The 25,056-nt window shown below is 45.3% G+C and overlaps 1 protein-coding gene across 2 annotated transcripts in view; it reads right to left on the bottom strand.

Moving 5' to 3' along the window:
- Tbxas1 (thromboxane A synthase 1) overlaps nucleotides 1-25,056 on the bottom strand; it is a 217,743-nt gene that overhangs the window by 75,564 nt on the left and 117,123 nt on the right. For both annotated transcript variants that reach the window (XM_046434075.2, XM_046434074.2), the window contains 2 exons: nucleotides 16,908-17,004; nucleotides 850-966 (listed from right to left, as the gene is read on the bottom strand). In XM_046434075.2, the coding sequence (XP_046290031.1) occupies nucleotides 850-966; nucleotides 16,908-17,004 (214 nt within the window). The remainder of the gene's footprint in view (nucleotides 1-849; nucleotides 967-16,907; nucleotides 17,005-25,056) is intronic.

Below are 25,056 nucleotides of genomic sequence, written 5' to 3'. Positions count from 1 at the left end.
GGATCTGGAGTCAGTTTGGGAAGCCCAATCGCTACCCCACATCAAAAGGGTCCGAGTTAATGCAGAAATCTCAATAACAGACACCAAAGCCAGACTAGTGATCCAGTCAGACCAGCAATCCCTCAGGCTCAGACAAAAATCCCAGGACCAGGGGCAGGCGTTAATGAGTTGCCTGAGAGGTTCATGCAGACCCGGGCCTTTGGATGCACAGCTGGTAGGGAAGAGCAGCATTGGGCTGGGAAAGGAGAGCACCCAGTGGAGTCCACTTGTCCCTCTGTCTTGGCTGCCCACCTAGAGTTCTGCCAGGAAACTTCTCCATCCTCCTCCCCCAGAATCCTTGGCCCTCACCTCCCTACGATGTGATCCAGCACCCGCCTTTGATTCAGGCTGTTGTCTACTTCCTTGCTCTGTGAGTGTGCTTGCTGTTCGTTGGGGGATTGGGCTGTTTGAAGCCACACACCAGGACCTCACCCCAGACCTCCTGAAGCAGAATCTGCACGTTAACAGGCTCCCCCAGGATCCATTGTACATGGGAGTATGAGAAGCACTGGTCCAGATTTCTCCTGGAAATGCATCCAGCAGCGTCTGGGACGGAGCCAGAGCGCCCTCTCACTCACTGTTCACTGATGGATTTACGGCAGCTGGGGATGCGGGAGGCTGGGGAGATGGAAGACGCATAGCACAGTATCCTGAGCTTTCTCATGAAAGAGGGACGTGAAGGCCACAGTGAGTAGGGCATTTGGATGTGCCACCTGGGCCGGCGATGCAACCTGATCGGGCGGGCTCTCTACTATTTGGAGGGAGAAGCCCATTCCTCAGGGGAAGAGAGGGGCATTTCCTGTGTCTTACCTCATTCAGCTTCGCAGGACTGAAAGCAGGAGTCAGGACGCCTCTGATCTCTTCCCATCTTTTGTCACGTAAGAACAGAATGCTGTTGGCTACCAACTTGGGCTCCAACCCTGTGGCCTGTTGGAAAGCAACAAGCAGAGGGTTAGGACCCAGGGAGTCAAGGCCACCTTGGTGGCAATACAAGTTCACGGTAAACACGCTGGTTAAAATTCATCAGTGACCAACGCTTAGAAGGTTTCCCTTGCAAGGATACGGAAGACAAGTCTAAGTGCTCGTGGACGATGATCTAAGATCCACAGCTGAGGCCCAGGGGCACTGGTGGCAAGGTCTGCCGACCCAGATCTGCCCTGTCACAGGGTGGTCATCACCATAGAAGTAGCTCAGTGGGCCCTGTGTCCTGCTGCTCTCTGCTGAGGAGGTCCTCTGAGGATAAACATGGTGGTCTTCCTGGAGATGTGTCAGATTGAGGTTCATGTCTGAGCTTCATGGAAAAGGATTTTGTGGGCTGTGTCCATTGGGCCCAGAGTCGGCAGACTCATGTGTCTGGATCCTTGAGGAATGGATGAGGGAAGAGGGGAGGGGAGGAAGGAGGGCCCTCCAGAAACATGTCTGCCGCAGTGTGTCTGTTCCAACATTCATTCATTTATTTCCTCAATCAACAAATATCTGCTGAATGCCAAATGTGTTATAGACTGAATTGTGTCCCCCACAAAAAAACTTCACTACTGAAGTCCTGATCCCCAGAACGTTAGAATGAGACTAGGTTTGGACATAGGGCCCTTTAAAAAGGTTGTTGAAGTAAAATAATTCGGGTGGGTCCTAATCCAATATAAGATCCTTATAAGAAGAGAAAAATCAAGACATGGACATGCGCAGAGGGAAGAGATGGAGGGCACAGGGAGAAGATGGCTGTCCCCAAGGGGAGACGTCACCGATGACACCAACCCTGCCCACACCCTGCTCTCAGACTTCCAGCCTCCAGAATCGTGAGGAAATGAGTGTCCGCTGTGTGAGTCCCCCACTTTGTCTGTGGGAGTCTGTTCTGTCCTCTAGCAAACTCAGACCAGCTTCCAGAAGCTGCGTAGACTGAGCTGAATCCAAAAGACGTTGCTTTGGCCCTTGTGGGGAGGTTGGTCTAGTGGAGAAGTAGAGAGAAAGCTCATAAACCAAGAAATAGATATTATCACAGCTCAGGAGAAAGTGGACATTATGAAGGAAAGAGGGTGGCGGGGGGGCAGGACCAGGAAGGCTCTCTGAGGAGGAACCCTGGAAGCTGAGGCCCCAAGCCTGCCAAGGGGTCTGGGGACTCCTTCTCCCTTCTCCCAGGCCATTCATTCCTTGCTAAAGCCAGCTGCCCCCCAGTCATCATAGACGGAGGCCCCACTCTTGGCTGGAGTGTCCCAGCCCAGGGACTGCAGGGGAAATGCAGGCCCCAGCCCTCTTCAGAACCACGTGGTGCTGTACGGTTCCGCTATTTCTTTCCACTGTTTTAATTATAGTTGAAACATGAAGCCAGCCATCATAATTCAAAAGCCTTGTAAAAACTCCTATTTAGAGGAAAATTATAATTTTCTGATAAAATATGAACACTCAAAATAAGCCATAAAACATAACTGCAAAGTATCTAGAGGATTTAATTATATATTAGAACCAAGTAGCTGGATATTTTTCTGCCGAGGAATACCTCTCTATATTTAGAATGAAATTCTTTAGGAGTGCTGTGGCCACTAAATTATGGTTTTATGGAATTTTTGGAACCTAATCTGTTTGTTTAGGTTCCAGAGTCAAAGGAGGAAATCAGACATTATGTGTATTTATAGAGTGGCGAAGCCCCCTCCTGCCACACTGAGAAGACATTTCACTAGAAGGAAGGCGGATGGGGGTTTGTGTGGCTCTGAAGAGACAGAATAAATTAGAGATAAGAGTCAAGATTGATTGGGTTTGGATCCGTCCTTAACACCTGGGGATTGGATCCGTGCTATTTTTTATCTTGCACCTGAAGGACAAATCTCAGCCTCCGTGTGATATGTCATCACGCCCCTCAGACACCTCCCTCGCCAGGCCCTGCTCCCTCCTGGCCTAGAGGCTCTTTCAGAACCCCCATTTTTTGATGGCAAAGTCTGGGGGCAGTGATTATTGTAATGCTTCATTTCTAGATGTCAGATTGGAAGAAGGAGACCAGCAATTTAGTCATTTCAAAAAGGCTATCAGATGGCAAGAGGACATTAAATAATGTAGAGTGTGTGAGTATGTGTGTGTGTGTACACACGCTCATGCACTCACACGTGTGTTTGGGTTGCTGGGTGACCCTGAGGGGCAGAATCGGGTTTACTAGTGGAAGCTGGCAGGGGCTTGGGGGATTGATAGCTCATCTAGAGAACTGTCCCACTAGTCAAAAGCCAGAATTATTCACTCTGCTCTCAGACTTCCAGCCTCCAGAATTGTGAGGAAATGAACTTCTGTTGTGTGAGTCCCCCAGTCTGTGGGAGTCTGTTCTGGCCTCTAGCAAACTCAGACCAGCTTCCAGAAGCTGCGTAGACAGAGCTGAATCCAAAAGACATTGCTTTGGCCTTGTGGGGAGGTTGGTCTAGTGGAGAAGTAGAGAGAAAGCTCATAAACCAACAAATAGATATCATAACTTAGGAGAAAGAGGACATTATGAAGGAAAGAGGGTGGGGGGGGGCAGGGCCAGGAAGGCTCTCTGAGGAGGAACCCTGGAAGCTGAGGCCCCAAGCCTGCCTTGTGCCACCAGGGCCATGCACCACTCATGGACACCATGCAGGAAGTTTGAGCTTTGGAGGGATTGGATCTAAGTCATCCAGAACTCTTCCACCCACAGACTTCATCTCCAGAACAACACATCAGACATTTTAAAGAGTTAGTTTACACATAGTTTTTTAAAATTGTGCCTAATGTGGTGCTGCACACCTGTAATCCCAGAAACTCAGGACGCTGAGGCAGGAGAATCGCAAGTTCAAGGCCAACTACTTAGTGAGACGGCGTATCAAAACAGAAAAATAAAAAGTGCTGGGGGTATAGCTCCGTGGTAGAGTACACCTGGGTTCAACTCATACATAGTATAGCAAAAAGAAAAAAAAAAACTGTGGCAAAATATACATAACATAGAATTTCCTGTCTTAACCATTTCTTCGCGTGCGGTTCAGTAGTATAAAGTGCATTCCCATTTTTGTGCAGCCATCACCACTATCTGTTTACAGAGTTCTTTTCATCTGCAAATCTGAAACTCTGTACCTGGGAGACAACCCTTCCCTCCATCTGGCAAGCCCTGTCTCCATATGTGCTAAGCAATACCTTGAAAGGTACCAGAGCTTTCCCTGCAGGAGTGAGGAGCAGACTGGGGAGTTTGACAGGGCAGGACTGAGTGCTGGGCTGAAAGGGGACTCTGGGTCTTGGGAAAAGAGATCTGGGGACACAGGGCTTTCTAGACCCCACCTGACAGCCTGAGCTGGTGTGTTCCAGTCTTAGAGAAGGTGTCTCCAATCTCTCTCTAAGGCAGAATCTGTCATGAGATCAGTGTAGTGGGTGGTGAAAAGAAAGAATCAAGAAATAGACTAGAAACTACAGGACTAGGAGTGTGGCTGTGTGGTAGAGTGCTCGCCTAGCATGAAGCTCAGTTCCCAGGACTGCGGTGGGGGAGGAGAACTTTACAAAGTAAGGGTCTGTATTTTATCATTGAGCACATGTAACATACGTGTGTGTGTGTTTTCTGTTATTCTGCATCAACATGGGAGATACAGTTCTTCTAGTAAGTCACGGTTGAAATGTTTGAAAGACCCATTCCAACCTAGACCACACAACCATGAGTCATCTCCTCCCAACTAAAATCCCATCAGTCACAGCTTGGAAATCTCTGCTGGGCTACTGCCTCCATCCCCACAGCCACTGCCCTGGCTGAGGTCACCATTACCTGAGCCCCTGATTTCCTTGCCTCCAGCCTGATCCCACCTTTCCACTCTCCGCATTATAGGGGGAATACTCCTTTTATCTATCTATCTATCTATCTATCTATCTATCTATTTTTTTTTAAATTTTTATTTGGGACTGTGTATCTCACTAAGTTGTTTAGGGTCTCACTAAGTTGTAGAGGCCAGCTTTGAACTTGTGATCCTCCTGCCTCAGCCTCCAAACAGACACTTGCCACCATGTCCAGCTGTAGTGGGATCTCTCTAGAATAGGAAAGTTGATCTCATGGAAGTTGAGAGTAGAATGGTGGTTTCAGGCGGCTGGGGGAGGAGATGGGGAGGTAGAGATGGGAGAGGTTGATCAGCCGGTGCTGGTTAGGAGCAAGAAGCTCTGGGGTGAACTTGGATAACCATTATGGACTGTGTATCTCAAAAAGCTAGAAGAAAGGCTCGTGAATACTTCTACTGTGGAGACATGATAAATGTTGGAGGAAACAGACCTTTTGAACCTGGTTTACACATTAGATAGTGTATACATGTACCCAGTATCACATGGTGCCCTATTGTTATGCAAAATTTTAATGACTCAGTTAAAAGATAAAAATACAAATCTACCCTGGTACCATCTTCTTGTGCAAATTCCCTAACTGGCTTTATAAGGCCTGGCATGCTCTTGCCAATTCCTCACCCTCTCCAAGCACAAGGCAGACTCGGTGCTTTATAGTAATAGTCTGGAGATGGTATGGAAATTTCTGGAAGCCCAGGCTGTACTTTCTACCCCAGACTTGAGCAGGATAAGGCAGAAGTAACAACAGGCCTAGATTCAGACCCCTGGGTTCAAGTCTTGGCTCTGTGTGACCTTTAAAACTGACCTTTCTGGGCCTCAGTTTCCCAGTCTGTAACTTGGAGATGATAATGTGCCCACCTCTCAGGATGATGGTGAGGCTTCTCACCAAAATATTTATTGAGAGCCAGGCCCTGATATAGGTACTTAGGATACATTTGTGAACATGATGAAGCTTTTTGTCCTTACTAATTCTAGTGGGAAAAGGCAGACAGATACAGAAGAAGTAACTTGAAGGGTCAGATGTGGCATTAAATCAAAGGGTCAGGACTGGGCTCTTGGAGGAGGTGAGATTTGAGCCAATGATATAAGGAGCTGGGTAGAGGGAAGTCCAGCTCCAGGCAGGGGACCATGATGGCAAAGATACTAAGGAACTCAAGGAGCCCGTGAGGCTGGAGTGGAGAGATTGACGGGGGTGGAGAGGTCACAGGGGCTGTGTGTGGAGGGCCTCGGGGGCCCAGGTAGAAATTTTACTCTACTCTGGATGACACAGGAGGCAGTGCAGATTTTTGAACAGAGCTGTATCTTGAGTTGACTTGTATTTTAAGGATTCACTCTGCTTTGATGTTGAGAATAGTCTGTGGGGACCCAGGATGGAGGTGGGTCCAGCCATTCAGAGGAGCCCAGGGTTCTGGCTGTGGATGGGGTGAAGCAGTTAGATTTGGCAAGCTTCAGAAGGCAGGATTTCCTAATGGATTGGGCGTGGGGTGGGGGAACAATGGGAGTCAGCGGGGACCATGAGTTTTGAGTTCTGACATTTGAATTGTTTAGAGCCATCCCTGGCGAGCAGGTCTGAGATTGCTTTCTATTGTTCTGTTGGTACCTCGACCACACTGTCTTCTCTCTAGGGTCTGCGTCTCCTTATGAGCTCTTTGCTCTATACCTCGAGTTCTCCATCCCTCTGGCCCCTTCCTCCTCTGCCTGCTGACTCCTATTTACATTATGAAACGTCTCAGGAAACACCTCGGAGGGAAGCCCCGTTGCCCGGACCTCACTGCCAAGCCCCGTACAAATAGCATCTCACTCTCATTTTCCAAAGATTATTTTTAAAAAGTGGTTTTTAGGAGTCAGTGCGAGTTCACTAGCAGCAAGTAATGCCAAAGTAACCTCATTCTTTTTTCTTTCATGGAGCGACAGATCTATAGATGTGGGAAAGAAAACATTTTATGATTTCCAAGGACATTCTTATGGAGCAGGAAGAGAAATAATGGGTGGGTAAATAACTCCTTTGGGCGGTTTCAGAGCTGGTAGAACAACCAAAGACAAATAAAACTATCAATCTGGAAACAAATAGAGAACCCCAGGCTTCTACACTTAACTCAGTCCAATCAAATATTTTATTTGTTATTTTCATAGTAAACTTCTGATTTGCAGAAATCACAGCTGGAAGATTAACACTCCCTGGATCACAATTTAACATGAGACTGGACCATCCCAGAAGCCAGCATAAGCTGATTCCAAAATCTGACAAAAGCTTATTAGAATGAAAAACTATAGGTCAATGTTTCTCATGAACATAGATGCAAACATTTTAAAGAAAATATTAGCTTATGTAATCCAGTGATCCTTTAACAGAGTCATTCATCCAGACCCCGTGGGACTCATTTCACGAATGTAACTTTTGAAAAGCAATCAATGCAACTAGCTGCATCAATAGTAAAAGAGAAAACATAATCTCATCAGATGCAGAAAAGATAGTTGCTAAAATTCAACACCTATCCACGATAATGACTCTTGGTGGATTATGAATATAAGTGAACTTTCCCAACCTGATGAATGATATTCACAAAACAAATTCCAGTTAACATCACACTCAATAGGGAAACACCCAACACTTCTCAAGTTTGGAAGCAAGACAAGTATGTCCCTTATCAACTTTTGTTGACTTTATAGAAATGCAAGAAGGCAAGAAAAAGACAAGAAGTATGTAAAAATTGGAATGGAAGAAATAAAGCTAGTTATTATAGATGACATGATTATATAACATGGAAGACCCGAGAACTAACTACAAGTAAATATTATAATTAATGTTGAGATTAATAAGATTGTTGAGTACAAGTTCTGTTTTATTTCTACACTTGGAAAACAAAATTGGAGCACAGAAGATACTCTGTGTCTTGACGTGAGTTGTGGTCATGTGAGTGCTGCATATACAAAGTGCATTGGGTTTAGGATTTGTGTATGGAAGTGATCTCAATTTAAAAAAAATACTAAATCATAAACCTTTCTTTTGGATGGACTTGAATGCTGGATGAACACCAACAAGATAAATAGACGTAACTAGAAGGCTTCATGCCTTACAATAACTCACATTAAAAAGATCTGGGAACCTCAACTGACTACAAGCTGGTTGGACTGTGTTGGGATATCCATGCTAGGGACAGAGGAAGCCCTGCCTACTGCACTAACAGGACAGCGCCTGGTCTCTATGGTGATGTGTGATAGGATTAGACCACGTGGTCTAGGGGATGGTTTTCAGACAGGGATGCATTTTAAAAGGAAAGGGAAGGAGAACAGAGGGAATGCAAAGTCCCTGGGAGTGGGGGGCAGCGAGGGAGGTGACTTGTGATCACAAGGTCTTTCCCTTTGTTGACAGGGGTGGAGTTAGAGCTGGAAGTGGGAGGGGACAGAAAACCCAGCAAAAGGACCCCTCTGTCCTCACTTGCTCTGATCCAAATTGCCATGCCTTGGACATTTAGAAAGACGAACGTTTAGAGGACATGGATGAGCTTCACAACTGAAACCCTGGACTACAGCCTCGGGTGCTCCCTGGCAATCATGGCCACAGCTGGACAGCTGCCACTTTCAACAGGGGCTCGCCAAGGCCTCGGGAACCCGTGACATCACCAAGGCAGCCTTGAGCTGGGTTGCTGCATTTTATGTTTGGTGGTTTCCAAGTTCAGCTCTGAATAGTATCTGTTATCAAGCTGTGAACATTTATGGAGTCCTACTATCTCCAGAGGCTGGCCCATAGTAGGGCTCAAGACAGAGAACGGCAACTCACAGTTCACTTGCAGGGAATGGAGTGGTTTATGACCAACACTTGTCAATATTACAGCTCACCAAGTGCTTTTTACCTTACGGCATGAACTCTTGGGTGATTCTGATTCTATCAGTATCCTGATAAACAGCTTAGTTGTGGCCTGTGGCTCAACTACTAAGATCCCCTTGGACAGATAAACATGTTTGTCCTTTCAATTAAGATCCCTGTTTTCTTATTAGGCCAGCCAAGGATAAACTTTCAACTTTGAAGAGTCACATAGTCCCGAGGAGCAAATTATTAAGGAAAACCCACACCTCGCATACCATGCTTGCGTGAAGATCACTTCTGGGTGTTTATGGGCTAACCTGGTGCCCCTCAGCTGGCTTGGCACAGCTGCACAAGACCCACAGACTCTTCCCAGAGTGCTACAAGATGCGTCGCTGCAGTTCTGCTCTAACTCAGGACGTATATTATCGTGGCCAAGGATCAAGGGGCAACATGCCTTATGGAGCTGTAGCCAGAAACAGTTTCCCTGTGTTCTGAAACATGCAAGAACCTTCCCTGGAGACATGAATGACCTCCGGGACGCATTGACAGGGTGGAGGACAGGTCTCCAATGGCACATAGAACTGAGGGTACCAGAAAAGCAGAGCAAGGGACACTGTGACACAGGTAAATGTTCCCAACTCATTCATTGTTAAGTTTGTCAATTCAGCTGCAGACCTGTTAATATCAGATAGGATACATGATCTCCAAAACTTTGTGCTCCTCTGTTCTGGATGTCCTTTCTGATTCCCACACAGCCCTGCACACCCATGGAAGCCACTGAATAGCCTGCCTCCTCCTCACCAGGTGTGGGAAACATCTGGCACTGCCCCTCACTAGATAATGATCAATTAAATCTCAGAACGATACGTCACTTGAATTATCCTAAATTCTATGCTTGAGGCTATTTTCAATTTATGACGGTTACTACCTGGCTATACAAAGATGGAATCAAGTAGCGCTTATATTTTGGTGCTTTGAAATAACAAAGATGTTCCTTTTACTAAAAATGATGCAAACATTTAAGAATAAAATACTAAAAATAAAAATAGTAAAGGTTTCCCTCTGCTCTCACAGTGGATCATTTTCATTCATTCTCCGTGCCCATAGAAAATGGTCCCAGAAATTACATAACCTTCCTTTTCCCACTTTCAACTGGGACCCAAAAGAGCAGCCACTGAGTCAGCTGTGAGGTGTGTCCACAGCTCAAGGGGCCAGGCACGTGGCAGGTAAAAAGCAAGCTCGGGCTCCATCTGCCAAGGTGGTTCCGGCCGATGGAAGGGGCCTCTTCTCACCTGGTTGAAGGCGCAGGACAGACTATGGCAGCCCTTCCTGAGAGTTCCAAGTGAGTTCCTGCCTTTCCATGAGACCCACTCCGACAGCGAGCGCCCTTCTTGAGTGGGGGTGGGAGTCAGGGGCTCATGAACTCTTCTGTGGAAACTCTTCAACAGATCTTGGTAGAGTTCCTTGCCAGAGCAGTGTCAGAGAAGGGTAAGGGTGTCCCTGATGGGACATCTGTCATGCTCGGCTGGAAAGACATTCCCTTGGGGGAAGCAGGGGGCGCTTGGCTCTGCATTTGAAGCTTAAAATGGCTCCCTGGGAGGCTGGGGAGACTCTGGTGACCTGTAAGTTCTGACTGCCACATGCCACGTGATCAGGGACCAAACTGACCTCAGTGAGTAGCTAGCCTAATACTCACGTTTTACACAGGAGGAAATTGAGGCTCAGAGAGGTTAAAGGACTGGTTGAAGGTCACACGGCTAATCATAGGTAGAAAATGTGGAATCTGATTTAATTCCTTTTAAGGCTTTTCACCATATTGCTGGGCCCAGGGTTAGAAGAAGAGCAAATGGAAAGAAAAGGGATGTTACATAAAGGAGACTGGGCAGGGAAGAGGGAGGGAGGGGACTTACTGTCCCAGTGTCTTGACATTCATGGAATGCTCAGGAACACAACCACTTGGAGACCAGTATTGCTGCTATGGCTTATTTACTATTCTCATCCCAAACTCTAGATATTAATCTCCTAGTGTACATACTTATTTCTACTTCTGTCACCACAAGTGAAGGCAAGAAGACATAAATGTAAGAACAAGATTTTACTTATTTCTTTTTAAAAAAATGTAAAGTTGACTTCCCGCTGAACCAACAGCCTAGTAAGACATAAAATTATGAAATCATTTTCAACAAGATTTTTAAATTAAGAAAAAAGTTCTGCAAGGCAGAGAGAAGAACACCTGAACATTCACAATCAATGCCACTCAGCACTATTCATTCCTGTGAGCCCAAGGCTTCACAAGGCACGCAGTTCCTTTCAAGCTGGTTCACGTTCAGACCCCCCTATCATGTTCAAAACTCGCAGCTCAGTGTGTTTTACAGATCAAATGCAATCCCATGGATCTGACTTCTCCAGGACTAACCGCATTCAGCCATGAGCAAAGCAGAGGAAAGGGGAGGCCCACGGGCAGGGGACAGGCAAGCCACTGTGGCTGACATTTGGGACTTGCAGTGGGCAACCCATCCTGGGACCAGAAGCTTCCTGCTCAGGCTGGAGAGTTTCCTGTGCATCACAAAACATTCCATGTGCATCAGAGAGATCTGCCTCAAAGGGAGGTGGCACATCTGCAATCCCAGATGCTCAGGAGGCTGAGGTAGGAGGACCCAAGTTCAAGGCCACCCTGGTAAGACGGTCTCAAAATAAAAACATTTTAAAAGGGATGAGGATGTATCCCAGTGGCAGAGTGCTTGCCCAGCAAGTGTATGGCGCCAGATTTAATCCCCAGTCCAAAAAGAGAGAGAGATGGAGGTGTCAGTTAGGCAAGTGGCAGTTCCGTTTCCCTGCTCTCTGCCGACTGGTGGAGCTTCCAGGTAGAACTTCTGCCTCACTTAGAGCTGCAGACCTAGAGCCTGAGTTGACCTTTCTCAAAAAATACAGCATCCAAAAAGCTTCCCAGATTTGCCTGGAGTTCCAAGAGCTTCCCTAGATCATACGCAGCAACCTTCTCACATCCTAAACCTTACAGCACATGTCTGAACAGCTGCATGTCTTCATTTACTCACTGTTTCAGTTAAAGGAAAGGGGAACAGGAACTCTAGATGGTGCCAGTTATAGGCACAGGGACAAGTTAAAAAGGGGCAATTTTACGGCAAACCTGCTGATGTCCCGCCTCTTCTCAGCAGATGCCAGCAGGCAGGTCCCTGAGGCCCCAGCACGGGTGGGTCTGATCCACCCATAGCTCTAAATGGACTTTTCCTTATTGATGAAGCCCCTGTGCTTCTCTGGACCAGGGTGTTGCTGCAGGTGCACAGGGTAACCAGGTCTCCGGTGACTCATTTGCCTGCTAACTTTAGCCATCTTTGCCAAGGCCAAGGGGGTTGTTGCAAGGCAGAGAGAAGAACACCTGAACATTCACAATCAATGCCACTCAGCACTATTCAGTCACTATTCAGTCACTATTCCAAAGTGACTCATCCTTAGATTTTGACAGTCATGTGGTGAGGGGATGAAGCAGGCCTTTGACAGGCTAAACGGAGGGCATCCAGGCCCCTGGGTGCTTACGGCTCTGGATAAAGCCACTCACCAAACTCAACACGGGCTTTAGATGTAATGCTTATGAGTAGCCTGATCCATGCCTGAAGAAGTGACCTCTGTTATGGATAAGGACCTGAGGGCTTGTACTCACCCACCCCCTCCACACACACATACAACTACCCTCTCCTTCCATCTCCACTCCCATCTAAGCAGCTGATCCATTCTTTGTGCCGCCATTTTGGTTCAGAGCTCATAGACCCAAGGCAGCAGGTCTCAAGACTGGACAGGTGCATGGCTTCCATGTCCCCCTCCCCCATCCAAATAGAATGAAAATGGGCTAAAGACAGCCTACCCCTTATCATCCTTCCCACGCTTCCCCAACTCCAGGCCTTGATGGGAGGCCAAGAATAGGGTGCGCTGCTACTGGTTATAGTAGTTTCTGCTGAGTCACATGGACCCTGTTCCAGTTTCCACAGATATTTAAACAAAAATAACAATAACAACAAAAATACCCTCATGACGTCCAGTGCCTCAGAGCAAAAAAAAAAAGCTAATTAGAAACATGGAAGTGAAAATATTCAAGTCCTAAGGTGCGGAGACAACTGAGGTTCCGTAATGCTCAGAAGATGGACTTGGGTTTAATGATAAACTGCAGTTGGACCCACACGGGGCAGACTCAGGAAGCCCTGAGGGCACTGATAGAGGAGAGGGGGCAAGATGGAAAGGACGAGCTCCACAGGGGCAAGTGTCTGGGAAAATGTGGGACTGAAAACTCAGACGTGACAAGTGCCACCCCGGGTCCTACTCTGCTCTGCTCAGTGTTCTGGGGTTTGAAAAAGAATATTTCATTCAATGATTTTGGAATTCAAATATGTGCTCGATGCTGACTTGGGTTTCCCTCTAGCCACTCCTCCTCTATGCTCCAAGGGTCCCTCGGGGGGTGCTCCCAGCTCACATCAATTTCAGCTGAACCCAGCTTGGCGCATCACCGCCATTCTCTGCCGGGCTGCCCAGGGACACACATAACTCAAGCCTGGATCTGGGAGCAGAGATGAGCTCTCACTGTTGGAAAATGAAACTCTGCGTTATTTAAGTTCCTTTTCACTTAATGCATCAAACTAATATGCCGAAGTATTTCTGTATCACAGGGGACCGTTTGGTGGAGGCTCGCATAGAGCAAGCGTTTAATGTTTACTGAGCGAATGTCTAATAAGGCCCAGTCGCTCAACACTTAAGTAAACATGCCTTATTAGGGAGAAGGCAGCCTGGTGTCAGGAAGGAGAAATCACGCCTCACTAATCTCCTTGAGTTCTTTGAGCAGATAAATAAGCATATGGATAAGAGGGAACCACAGAACCCAGTTTAATTTGACTTTCAAAAACCTGTGAGAAAATCCCACTCTAATGACTGTTTTTAAAAAATTGAGTCACTAAGGGTTGTTTTATCATGAATATGGAATTGGCTTAAAGACCGTAAACAAAGATAAAGATAAGTGGATAGGGTCCAAGATGGAAAATGATAAACACTATGGTCTCCTGGAGATCTAATCCACAATGGGTCTTTGATGGGTCTTTTTTCCCCCTTTTTTCTTTTTCCAATGCGTTTGTGAATGTCCTTGATGGAGAAGTGAGTGTGGAATCTCCAGGTTCAGGTAATGCTTCATTCTTCTGGGGAGGTTGTCATGTTGGTGGAGGCTTAATTTAGTTTGCACAAAAATATATTGGGTGCTGAATAGTCCTTATGTGTTTGGGCCACGGGGTCCAGAAAAGAAGTCCAAGATATGCTTCCTGGCCTTCAAGGACTAAAGATCAAGGTAGGGGGAAAGCCTCACCTTCCTTTACTATAAATAGCAGAAGGCTCAGTGGATCTATTGCAAAGATGAGTGGTGCAGATAAGCCGGAGCCTATGAGTCCAGGGCAAGGAAAGAGAGAATGTTGATGGAGGCAGGGAAGGCTTCCCGGAGGAGGCAGAATCTGAAGGGAGTCTTGAAAAATGGCTAGGGTTCCGATGGGTGTGAAGGAGGTGGAGTTTTTCTTGCTAAAAGCAACTCATGCACCATGATTGCTTGTCTTGCCTGCCCAGCGCTGCCCAGAAGCTTACCTGCATGATCCCGTTTGGCATTACTCCCCATTTCCCACAGGAGGAACAAGTGGTTTAATGAAGTGAAGAAGTTTGCTCAAGCTCACTGGGCTATTGAGCATGAAGCCTACTGTTCCGCTGTCTCCCATGCTATGGGGCTGTCAGCATGAGACAGGCTAGGGAGAGAATGGAGGGTCCCTGCCTGAGGGAGTGACAGCTTGTCCTGGGGAGAAGTGGGAGATTAGGTTGGAGCACATGGAATGGATCTAAGTTACAGGGGCCCTTAAATCTGGTCTGGGGGACTTCAACTCATGCTGAAGGCTTAATCCTGGGATGAGTGGAAGAGGAAGGAAATTAGAACCCTACTCTGGAGTTTGGGGTCCAGGACCAACACACTTCAGTCTGGGGGTGGAAGAAATTAGGGAGGGCTGCCAATAGTTTGGAGGAGAAACTGACCAAGGCCAAAGGCCTTTGGTATCCTCAGCTCAAACACATGGGTTGAATTTGTCTGCTCCTAGAGGGGGCCCTCTTCCAGGTCTGTTCTCAGGATCTTGTGCCCTGGGAACAGACTGGGTGTCACTTGAAGCCATAGGGAATCACACAGCTGCCATATCCATCTCACTGCTCAGGGCTCGGGTGGGCTCAGGAATCATGGCAGGCTCCTGGGCAGCCTTCACCGCCTGCTCCGATGGGACTTGGTGGCCCAGGTGCTCTGACGCTCGGCTCCCCTGGCTTCTCCAATCAACACCCCTTGCTGAGCTGGTGGAGCAGCGATCTACACTGAACCAGGACTCAGTCTGTAAGACCCCAGCAGGACAAAGGCCTTCGGGAGTCTCTGAGCAGTGGGATGATGACTGTGCTGGGGAAGAGAAACTAGAAGCAGTTAAACCTCTGCGATTTCTTTGGCCATTCGGAGATGACGGAGACAGAAGGCCAGGCAGTCACCTCCTTCCAGTGGCCGTGTGGTGTCTGGCATGGGGCATGATGCTCTGGGGATGAGCATAATTTTGGGTGAGGGACCAATTATTCTCTTAAACTTTGACATCCAGAAATGTCACCTGAGGCAGCCATTGTAATCATGCAGTAAAAGAGAGTTCTGGACTTGCCCTGGGAGATGGTACACAAATCTCTGCTCTTCCCCCAGGTAGTCATGTGACCTGGTTTGGTCATTTAACCTCTCTGAACCTTGGTTTTCCTGTCTGTGAAATGGAGATGATAATCGCACGAATCTCATAAATTTTGTGAAGACCCAAAAATCTACTCTGGTAGGTCTACTACTACAGAATGCAGGAATGCTGGGGATAGTTCCTTTAAGATGCAGCCCCAGGGGTCTCACATCCACAAGCTTTCCCCTGTTGGCAGCCTGGATGGCCCTGAATTTTCCACTGCAGGAGGCCTTGCCCTGCTGGGCAGTGCTGGTCTCTGCTGGTCTGCCTCCCTCACTAAACTGAGCTCCTTGAGGGCAAGACTGGGTCTTCTCTCTCTTTACAATCAGCACCTAGACAGCACCGTGGCCAAATAATCAACAAAAGAATGGAATACGCACATTACCTACTATCCATGGAAAATGAGAGTTAGTTTGACATCCCCCACTCCCCCCCCCCCCCCGCAAAAAAAAATATTGGCACGGAATTGTTTGAATTCTCACAAGCATCTGTTTGTTAATTCCCTTTAGACTTTTTCTATGAAAGCAAAATTGCTATGAAAAAGTCTAGAGGGAATTCCTGCTAAAATATCTATGCAAAAGTCTAAAGGGTACAGCCTGTAATCTCAGCAACTCAGGAGGCTGAGGCAGGAGGACTGCAGGTTTGAAGCCTGCCTCAGCAACTTAAGAGAGGCTGTAAGCAACCTGAGACCCTGTCTCAAAATAAAACATAAAAATGGCTGGGGATGTGGCTCAGAGGTTAAGTGCCCTTGGGTTCAATCCCTGGTCCAAGAAAAAAACAAAAAAACAAAACAAAACAAAAAAAACCTCTAAAGGGAATTCCTGCTAGAATTTCTCTCTCTCCATTTTGGGAAAATATGCATAGCACTCACCTCTGTCATTTTCTGTCACCTCTGCCATTTTGTGAGATTTTTTTTTTTCATCAAAGATTAAAAAGTAGAGTAGGTAATCTCCAAAAAAGGGCAGAGGGAGAGGCAGTACATCCTTCAGTAGGTTGGAGACTTGAACTAACAGGAAGGGCTCCCTTACAGGCTCCTCCTCCTGCTTGGGGACAAATTTCCCTATCAGTGTTGTTTGCCTTCCCTTTCTGGCCTTAATACTTTTATGCCTTCTAGAAAAGATATGAATATAAAACCTGCGGCATTCTGCTTTCCTGCTGACATTATCAGCCTTGCTCAGAGTTCCAAGATGATTCGGCCTGTGCCCCGTGGATTCCCCTAGCCTCCGACCCAGCTTTAGGAAACTCTCCTGCTTTAGCATTTTTCTTAGCCTCAACTCCTCTCAAGCTTTGGCTTTCTGGAAGAGGTTCACAAATGTAAATGCCACCTTTTTTTGTAGCAGTCCGATGCATCCCTTTGTAGTTCCCTGGGGAGGTGTTTACCTAAGACCTGTCAGAGGCGCACAGTATCCCTATTAGATCAACCGTGCAGTTCTTGCATCTTACAATGAGTCCCTCATCCATCCACATGCAGAGAGAAGACGACATACCGCTCTGTTGGAAAAGTTACTGAAGTTCTCAACCAACACCTGCCGGATCATTTCTGGCTTGGACATAACAATATACATCCGACGACCAAGATAGTACCTGCAAGGGAAAAAAATCACATTAAAACGTGTGGCCTTAATCTACCCACTTCTCTTTCCCCCAAAGAATCCGTGGTGGCTCAGGGGAAAGGATGAAAGTAAGTAGAAGTAAAGACGTGGGAAAGACAAGGAAAGGCATGTTCCAATTGCGAGCACCAGTGGAGCTCTGACGGCCTGAAATCAATTTCTTTCCACCAATATTTTGGGGAAGCCACCTTGTACCAGTCCCTGGAGGGTCCCTGCCTCAAGGAGCTTATAATTAGGAAAGACAGATCTGTAAATGTAAATACAGTAATAAGGCATTCATCCATAAGATCCACTAGGAAGACCAAGGAGGAAAGTGGCAGAGGTCAAGGTCATGTGCATTTTCCAAAACTGGGGAGCTAGGCATTCTGTCAAAGACCAGTAACCTTTACACTGATTCTTGAAAAAAGTCTAAAGCAAATGAATAAACAGATGCTTATGAGAATTCTGAAGAGATGAAACCTCTGGGGGAGGGCCCAACATCTGGTTTCCATGCCTTTCTATGAAGAAGCTCAACAGATACTTATGACATTCAGGAAAAGATGGAGAAGGAGAGCCTGCAGGCAGCTGGTGGGGAGCTCTGATGGAGGAGGCCATGCTCACGTCTGTGTCTCACACTTAAGAAAGTCCAGGAGACACCCAGCAACCAAGGCCTGGTCACGGGCTTCAAGGGTCTCAGCGTCTGATGGGAGGGACAGTCAGGCAATCAGCCTCCAGTGTGACATTCTGACAATGGAGGAATACTTAACAGTGCTGGTAGAGGAGAGGAAGAAGGCTTCCGGGATGGGGCTCCCAACCCATGTTCTGGAGGTGAGCAGGAGTTAGTTCCAGAAGGTGGGTGACAGAGGAGGAGAGAGCAGAGCAGGCAGCTTGAGCACCTGGCCAGGGCCAGGCTGCCCGGGGAGCACTGTGAGTGCCCGATGGCCAGGTGTGTGAAGCAAAGCAGACTGAGGACAAGGGGCCCCTGCGTAACGTACATTCTAGTGCACAGCGTTGTACTTTCAGGGTTGTGACTTGATCTGGTGTATCCAGCTCAGAGCAGTGAGGAACAGATTTTATTTCTTTTTATATCTTTATTTAATTTATTTATTTTTATGTGGTGCTGAAGATCAAGGCCAGTGCCTCACCTGTGCTAGGCAAGGGCTCTACCACCGAGCCACAACTCCCGCCCTAGGAACAGATTGTAAAGGGGAAAGTTTATTCTAGAATTCTTACTCAGAACTTTTCACAACCCAAAACCAAGTTAATTTTTTAAATTCTTTTCCCTCTCACTGACTGGGAAGAAAAATATTTCTCTGGCACATATTAAACACTCAGAAAATATTCACCTAAGTGATCATATTTTTCAAAACTGTTGGGAAAATCTTTTGACAACAGGATTTCAACAAACGCAGTGCAAAGAAAGAAAGGATACCAACTAGTTTCTTACTGGTTTTAACCAAGAAAAGGAAAATAACCTGATAAGATCATAAGCCAATGCTTTTACAAATCTTATTACAAGTGTCATAGACTCTTCTGAGAATCTAGTGAAAGCTGTAGACACCCTTCTAAGAGAAACGAACACCTTGCAGTTGTTTGTGTATGATCTGAAGGGCTCCAGGACTCATGAAACCTACTCCAGAGCAATTTCTCAAACTTAAAATAATATGCCTAAAGTCACTTTACTTTGAAGAAATAATAGTTGAAAATTACCCCAAGCTGGCAAGAGACAAATTTACAGATTCAAGAAGCTGAGTGAACTTCAAATAGGGTGAATCTGATGAAATCCATGGTCAGACACTTTATAATTAAACTTCTGAAAACAAAAAGAAAGAAACAAAGAGTCTTGAAAGCCAAAAGAATGACATCTATGGGGAACAACTGGGACGGCAGATTTATTGTCAGAAACCATGGAGACCAGAAGGAAGTGGCACATTTCCCAAGTCCCGAAAGAAAAGAGTTGTCCACCACAAGTCGTCTATCTGTGAACGAATCTCTCAGGAAAGAAGTCAAGATCAAATCACTCTTAGATGAAGAACCTGAGAGAATTTGTCAGTAGTCCGTCTGCCCTTCAAGAATGACGACCGAAGTTTTCCGGCAGAAGGGAAATGATAACAGAAGAAAATATGGAACTTCAGAAAGGAAAGAATCATGGACTGCGTAGAAACTATTAGACTGCCCCACTTCTCATGAGTTTCTTAAATATACTTGATGGCTGAAGCAAAAATTATAACACCATGTGATGGGATAAATGTACTTAGAGGGAATACTTGGGACAATTATATTTTAAGAGTAAGAAGAGCAAAGGGACCGCAAAGGGACCACAAAGGAGTAAGGTCATTTGAAGTGGTGAGGCATTCGTATTCACAGACTGTGATGAATTATGTATGCATAGCTATGTAACCACTAGGAAAACCATGCAACATGACATAAAAAATTTTAAGAAGTTAAAAAAAAAACCATGTTAAATCATGTTCAAAAAACCCCACAAGAAGGCAAGAAGAGTGAAACACAAAATGAGTAAACAAAAGAAAATAAATATATTACTATATTTATAGTTATAAGTATAATGTAATAATTAGATAACAACATATTAAAATATGGGTTGAAGCTAAACCAGAAACAAGAGAGAAATTCATAGGACTAAATGCTTCCTTAGAAAACAGAAAAGATCTTAAATGAGTTATCTATATTTCCACCCCAAGAAAATGGCAGAATAAGAGAAAAAAACCTAAATCTTACAAAAGAAGGAAATAATGATGATAAGGGCAAAGGCGATAAAGTGGAAAACAAAACAATAAAAAATTAATGAAACAAAAAGTGCCAACTCTTTGAAAAATCAATAAAATGAAAAAACCTCTTAGCAAAACTAACAAAGATGAAAAAAAACCCCACAAATCATTGATATCAGGAACCAATGATATTATCATCATAGATATTGTAGTCATTAAAATGATAAGGGAGCCAGATAGGGGGGTGCACACCTGTAATTCCAGCTATTTGGGAGACTGAGACAGGAGGATCATAAGTTCAAGGCCAACTTGGGCAAGTTAAGGAGACCCTGACTCAAACAACAAACTAACACAAAGAAAAAAACTCACTGGCAGTGTAGCTCAGGGACAGGGCCCTTGCCTGTCATGTGAGAGGCTCTGGGTTCAATCCCCAGTTCTGCAAGCACAACAAAACAGAAGAATAAGCAGCTATAACAAACAACTTTAGCTGATGATTTTGAAAGTGAGGAAATGAACCAATTCCTTGAAAACCACAAACTACTAAAATCCAACCAAGATGAATGAAACAATCTGAATAATCCTATTACCATAAGAAAATTGAAATCATAATTTTAAATTTCCTGAAAAAGTCATCTCCAGGCCCAGATGGTTTCAATGGAAAATTCTACCAAATATTTAAAGAAGAACAACAATAACTGTACATAATCTCTTCCAGAAGTTAAAAGAGGTGGGAACACTTCCCAATTCAATTCATGAAGACATTATTACCCTGATAGAAAAACCAGATGAAGACGGTACCAAAAAGAAGAAAAGAAAACAAAACCACAGCCCAGAATCCTTCACATCTTAGACACAAAAATCTTCAACAAAGCAAACCTAGCAATGTGCAGAAAGAATTAAATACTACAAGTGGCATTTATACTAGGTATACAAAACTGGCTCAATATTTTAAAATCATTCACTATAATCCACCATATTAATAGCCTTAAAAAGATAAAATATGTGATCATATCAGTTAACATGAAGAAGTCATTTGACAAAATTCAGCACCTGTACACGATGGAATCTCTCAAGAATAAAGGGAAATTTCCTCAACTTGATAAAGGGACATTTATAAAAATCCTAAAATGAACATCATACTTAATGGTGAAATGCTTTTCCTAAGATCAGGAACAAGGCAAGGCTATTTACTCCTGTTACTCTTGTACATAGTAGCCAGTACAATAAGGCAAGAAAAATAAATAGGAAGTGTATAGATTGAAAAGAAATGAAGAAAATTGTTTTCAGTTGGTTTGATTGTAGATAAAAATACTAAAAAGTAAATTAAAAAGTTTGCAGGATTCAAGAGCAATGTAAAAAAAATCAATGGTATGTCTATATACTAACAATTAACATGTGGAAAACAAAATTAAAACAGAGTACCATTAACTCTATTGATGAAAGAAATCTAAGAAGACCTATGTAAATGGAGACACTTACCATCCTTAAGGATTGGAAGACATGTTCTCCCAAAAGTTGTCTAATAGGTTTAATGCATTACCAAACTCCAAGCAATTTATACGGAAAAACCAAAGACTTAGAATAACCAAGTCAATTTTTAAAAGAAGAATGAAGTGAGAGGAATCAGTGTATCACATCCTAAGATTTAACTATAGTAGTCAAGACTTTGCACCACGGAAGAGTAGTAGAGAGATACTTACAAATGTACATGATACCCTACCCCCCCCACACATACACATTTGAGCACACATAAACCTGAATAAAATCTGAATAAGTTCTGTGCATTGAACCAATGTCAACCTTCTGGTTTGATAATATGCTATAGTTATGGAAGAGGTTATCACTGGGAGAAGCTGAGAAAAGGGACACAGCATGTGGCTGTGGCTGTGGCTCAGTGGTAGAGGGCTTGCTTGGCATGCGCAACACCCAGGCTTCCAACCTCAGCGCACAACGCATGCACACACACACTAATACAAGTACCCAGACCCTCCTTCCCTGCATGTATTTCCAACTTCCTGTGATTCTATAATTATCACAAAATAAAAAGTTTTAACAGGTCACCTAGAAGCTTAATAAACTATGAAGTCGCAGCTCTGCTCACCACCAAACCTGATCTATGAGGCCTGGTGGGACCCAGAAATCTGTATTTAAACCATCTTTCGGATTGTGATGCAGCAGGACTGCAACACACTCTGAGAAACACTGACCTAGAACAGTGGTGGGCAGCCCTGTGGGTGGCCAAAATCTACTGGGGAGCATTTAGAAAACAACAATGCCTGGCCCCACCCCGACCTACCACACCTGGGTTTCTGGTGTGGAACCAGTCACCTCTTATTTTAACAAGCTCCCAGGGGACTCTGATATGATTGACAGTAAACAGATTGGGGACCCAAAGTTAAAAACGCTCTAAGTTCACACCCATTCTCATTTCCCTAAATCCTGAGCTGTAAAAAGAAAGCAGTTACACCCTGGGTGCACACACATATTTTGGTGATATATTTGTATTGATTTCATTATTATCAACATAATTTTTCACATAATCTGGACTCAAAAAATGCTTCTACATTCCAATGAAAGTCGTCCTTTCAAGTAGTCACCTTGGGAGTCTTTCTGATTTTTTCTAGTAATATTGCTAATGCTAAAAACAATTTTCGAACAATTCCTTCAGAATTGCTTCGGAGCTGGTTTATGAACCTCATGAGGGAACTGGCCCCGTTTTACATGTAAATTGTGTAATCTTGTGAATTTATATTTATAAAAATGCTCATCTGTAGTTTGAGGAGCTCCTGGAAAGATATTGAATAGAGAAAAGTATCAGTGAAGCTCGTCTTAAGCAAGCACAGCCTTCCTTCTTTAATGGCTCCTCTCTCTCCGTCTGCCCACCACTCCTTGGGGAGCCAGCCTTCCTATTCCACAGAGTTATGAAGGAGCTGTGAATTATGGAACCTTGTCCCTGTGGTCAAGGGGATGAACTCACCATCTAGGCATGGCCAATCACAGGATCCCATCTCCTTGGCAACCACGACTGGTCCAGCTGGTGTGCACATGACCCAACCAGCCAGGGTCAGAACACTTTCTCGGGATTTCTACATTGGGACTGAGACTCACATGCTCAGTCTTTCTCCTAGAGCTGCTAAACTGGGACTATAGGAGGTTAGGGCTGTTGATGACCATTTTCCTGCCATACTGAGACAATCTGTCTGCAGAAAGAACTGAGAGAGAGCAGCTGAGATTTATGACAGATGTGCAGGAAGTACAAAGTCAATCCAGGTCTCTACTACAGCAGCTCTTGGTTTGATCCTCCAAGGTTGGGTAGTTAGTTTGTGCCATGGTGGGCTTGACTTGGGTTTTCATCAGGTATAACCATGAAGCCTAACTGGTATGGTGCCCTCTTACCTTTTCTACCTTTTCTACCTGGGCCATTCTGCCTATCAAAGCTCACTTCCCTAAAAGCTTCCGATACGAGGTTTGTACTTGGGTATGTGCTAGGGTTTGAATGACCCCACCAAACTTCTTGTTGAAATTGAATCCTGTTGTGAGGTACTATAAGGTAGGCCCAGGTGGCACATTTAAGAGGTATTAAGGACATTTAATTAGGTATTAAGGGCTCTGCCACACGAATGAATTCATCCATTCATGGGTTGATGGAGTCTGGTTATCCTGAGAATAGGTTTGTTAGGAAAGCCATCTTGGCTCTGTCACTTAGATACGCCCTAGAATCATATCATTCCCTGTGACACCTTGGGACTCTGTAAAGAATGTCCTCCAGCAAGAATATCATCAGATGCAGCCCCACCCCCTGGTTTATGGAAAGATGAGCTAGACAAACCTTTCTTCTTTACAAATTACCCAGTTGTGGTATCCAGTCATGGCAACAGAAAATGAACTAAGACAGCATGAATATGTAGCAGTGTCGTCTTGCTTCTTGAGATGGCTTTGTTCTAAGTATATATTTGCTTTATTATCTCATGTAATTCTCAGGAAATGGATGAGGTGGTTATTAAACCCACTTTTCAGAATATGAAACTGAGATTTAGTGTGGCTAAGTAATTTGTCCGAGGTAGGGACTGACCCCTGCCTCGGGCTGTCCTTGTGGTGAGCAGGCTGCCATGGCCTCTTCTCCAGGTTGGCCTTGTCTGTAGAACAGCTCCAGTGCTGGTAGGGAGTGAGAGAAAACAGGCAGGCCCCCAGCTGTGCAGACTGTGGCTTTTGCAGGTAGAGATTTAGGGCATATTCTTGCTTAATAGACCGGAAAACCCCCAGCCCAATTAAGGAGGTGAGGTCTTGTTCCCCTCTAATCCAAAGTTGTACCTCTGGCAGGTAGATTCCATTAGGGGCAAGAAATTTGTAACCAGTTATTCATTTATCCCTCTTTATGCACATAATAATTTGCTTATTCAACTCCAAAGCACCTGGGTGGAGAGAAAACATAGCAAATCTGTGAAGTATTGTGCAGACAAAAACAGCACCTGTTTGCCTTGTTTAATTAGTGGTTTTCTTTTTTTAAAAAAACTGACCAGTCAGTTCAACCAAAATAGCACAGCTGCATTCTGGGACTGCAGGGAGAGAGAACTTGGTGTTTTCCTGGGGCTGCCTGGCTCTGCCAGGGTGACCGAGGTCTGACTGTTCATGGGGAGGAGGAGGGTGACCCCAGGCACTGACTGGGAAAGGTGTCCAAGTCACACAGCTGGACAGGAAAGCATGTTGTAAAACAGTGTGTCCAGCTCAATTAATAACTCATAGCCAATCTTAGTGTTAATCAGAATGTCCAGGGAGTGTTTCCTGAGCACATACTCTGTGTCAGGCAATATGCTGGGTCCTGATGACCAGTTCCTAAAAGTCTGGAGGAAGACGGATCAGACACTAACAGCGCATGTGTCAGGGCAGGAGATCATGGGGTACTTTTGCTTTTTATTTTACATGTTTCTTTACTACTCCTGTGTTTTATATCAAGTGGGTGTGACCTTTGGGATAGGGAAAGGGGAGGGGCTTGTCACTGGGCGGTCCCACCGAGGCTGTCAGGAGGAGGACAGAGGTTGGCAGTGCTGAGGCTGCAGGTGCTGGGGTCTCAGGGGCTCCTTCAAGACCTTATTTTGTGATTTGACATCCGTGTCACCTTGAGCAAACTCGGCCTTCATGACCTTTTCCTTGCTAGGAGGCGCTTATGGAGGTCAGCTGGGAAGTCTGTGGGCAGGAGAGACCAGCCTGCAGGAAGGGAAGGGCCCACACACCCAGTGGGCAGGTCATACCCTGTGGGTGCCCATGGGGGACCAGGTGGGAGCCCCGCACTCCCTGTAGACAGACGGAATACCCACACA

This window comes from Marmota monax, unplaced genomic scaffold (assembly GCF_021218885.2).
Source record: "Marmota monax isolate L192 unplaced genomic scaffold, Marmota_monax_Labrador192_F-V1.1 WCK01_AAM20220418_F8-fsc00122, whole genome shotgun sequence".
NCBI classification, from domain to species: domain Eukaryota; kingdom Metazoa; phylum Chordata; class Mammalia; order Rodentia; family Sciuridae; genus Marmota; species Marmota monax.
This window is presented reverse-complemented; position numbering and strand designations above follow the sequence as displayed.